The sequence below is a fragment of the Branchiostoma floridae genome, unplaced genomic scaffold, assembly GCF_000003815.2.
Source record: "Branchiostoma floridae strain S238N-H82 unplaced genomic scaffold, Bfl_VNyyK Sc7u5tJ_1585, whole genome shotgun sequence".
Classification (NCBI taxonomy): domain Eukaryota; kingdom Metazoa; phylum Chordata; class Leptocardii; order Amphioxiformes; family Branchiostomatidae; genus Branchiostoma; species Branchiostoma floridae.
Window position 1 is genome coordinate 558,991 of NW_023365779.1, and position 1,856 is coordinate 560,846.

A 1,856-nucleotide genomic window follows, 5' to 3' on the forward strand; every position below is an offset into this window, starting at 1 on the left:
CCATCATGACCATCCTGGGGTTCTACTTACCGCCCGAGGCCGGGGAGAGGGTCGGGCTCGGCATCACCGTGCTGCTGTCTTTTACTGTGTTTCTGCTCATGGTGTCGGACCTCATGCCGCCTACGTCATCAGCTGTACCGCTGATTGGTAAGGCTTAGCATCATCATCCTACGTCATCAGATCTTCCTCTCATTGGCTCAGTATCATTGCCATTGGTATCATTGGTTAGTCTCAGCATCTTCATCCGACATCTTCAGCAGTGTCAGTAGCACTCTTCAGATGAGATGAGACGAACCGGCGTAGCGACGTCAGAAAAATGTGAATGGTTCTCTTTTCCTTTACCGGTAGTTCATCATGATTGCCTCAGGATCATGACTGTTTGTTTGTTTGTTCTTAGTGTGTTACTATGGCATCACGATCATCATGGTAATGATGGCCCTGTCCATGACGGTCCTGGTGCTGAAGCTCCACTACACGGATCCGGACACCCGCCCCGTACCGCCCTGGGTCCGGCGTCTCCTGCTGAGCGGAGTCGGTCGGGTTTTCTGCACTCCCTCAGGTCAGTACGGTGTAACTCCCCACCTGTTTGTTATTTGTGTGTTTGTGCTATGATTTTTGTTGTTCGCGTCTTCAAGGCAGAAAAAAAAACAACTGTCGAACCCAGTATGTCCCATTGCAATCAGCTGGAGAGTCTGTGCTTGTTTGTTTGCTTGCTTGTTTGTCTATCGTTGTTTTTGTTTGTTTATGCAGGTGCAGAGAAACCCCACCAAACATCGAACCGAGTCTGTCCCACAGCAGTCAGCTAGAGAGTCCAGAGAGTTTGTTTCAGTTTTTTGCTTGTTTGTGCTACCGTCTGTTGTTGTTGTTTGTACTTGCAGGACCAGAGAAACCTCCACCAAACATCGAAACCAGTCTGTCTCACTGCAGTCAGCTGGAAAGTCTGTGTTTGTTTATTTGTTTGTGCTACCGTTGTTTTTGTTTGTCTATGTAGGTCCAGAGAAACCCCCACCAAACATCGAGCCCAGCCTGTCTCATTGCAGCCAGCTGGAAATCCTATGCGAAGACCTGGAGCTTGAACTGTACCGGACCGGCAAGATCAAAGAGAAAACGCGCCAATCAGAGCAGGACAAAGTGCCGGTCCGACAGGCCACCCTTCTGCGCGCACTGCGCACGCTCACCAGGGAGGTCCAGCATCACGTGATCAGCTGTCATCAGGCCCGATGGACCAATGAGGAGACAGAAAACGAGTGGAAGAGAGTCGGGAAGGTTCTGGATAAGTTCTGCGTGACCATGTTCACCGCGGCTACAGTCCTTACTGCTATAGGAATGGCGCTGAAACTACCCAGAATGAACCTACAGTAGCGTTAGGGTAAAGGTCAAGGGTCATGAAGATAATCTGAATGTCAAAGGTCACAGTGATGATGTTTTCCGCAGTGACCGTCCTTACGGCCATTAAGGATTATGTCGCTGAAATGAACCTACAGTAGCCTAAGGGTAAAGGGAACATCGTCACCATGAATGTCATGGTTATAAGGATGCTTCTTTTGTTTCTGTGCCATCGTAATGGGCTTCAGATTATCACTTATGAGGTCAATTTATTGCTATAACTAGATTGGTCATCTCAACAATCTTCTTATTTACCGGGAATTAAAGAGTGAGGTAGATTCGGACATTGGAAATGGGTTATAAAAGAAGGTGTATGCAAGTCTTTACCTTTAGAGTATAAGACAGCTATTTGAATGTTCTGCGCACAAGAGACAAATAAAAGTAGTTACTTAGAAGTAGTAAGAACCTGGCTGCTATGGAAAAATGGGGTGTCTTGTAATCTAGTTCTGCTGAACACAAAGAAGCCTCGG

The 1,856-nt window shown here is 47.5% G+C and overlaps 1 protein-coding gene across 1 annotated transcript; it reads left to right on the plus strand.

The window, feature by feature from the left end:
* Positions 1–5: 5 nt before the first annotated feature.
* Positions 6–940, plus strand: LOC118408447 (neuronal acetylcholine receptor subunit alpha-10-like). The gene is made up of 2 exons (XM_035809265.1): positions 6–147; positions 398–940. The coding sequence occupies exons 1-2, from the start codon at positions 6–8 to the stop codon at positions 610–612; spliced, it is 357 nt and encodes a 118-aa protein (XP_035665158.1). The 3' UTR covers positions 613–940.
* The last annotated feature ends 916 nt before the right edge of the window (positions 941–1,856 follow it).

Excerpts from the sequence above, each read along its gene's own strand:
- LOC118408447 (XM_035809265.1), top strand. The coding sequence starts at position 6 with ATGACCATCCTGGGGTTCTACTTACCGCCCGAGGCCGGGGAGAGGGTC. Across the intron at positions 148-397 it reads ATCAGCTGTACCGCTGATTG|TGTGTTACTATGGCATCACG; the intron begins GTAAGGCTTAGC and ends GTTTGTTCTTAG.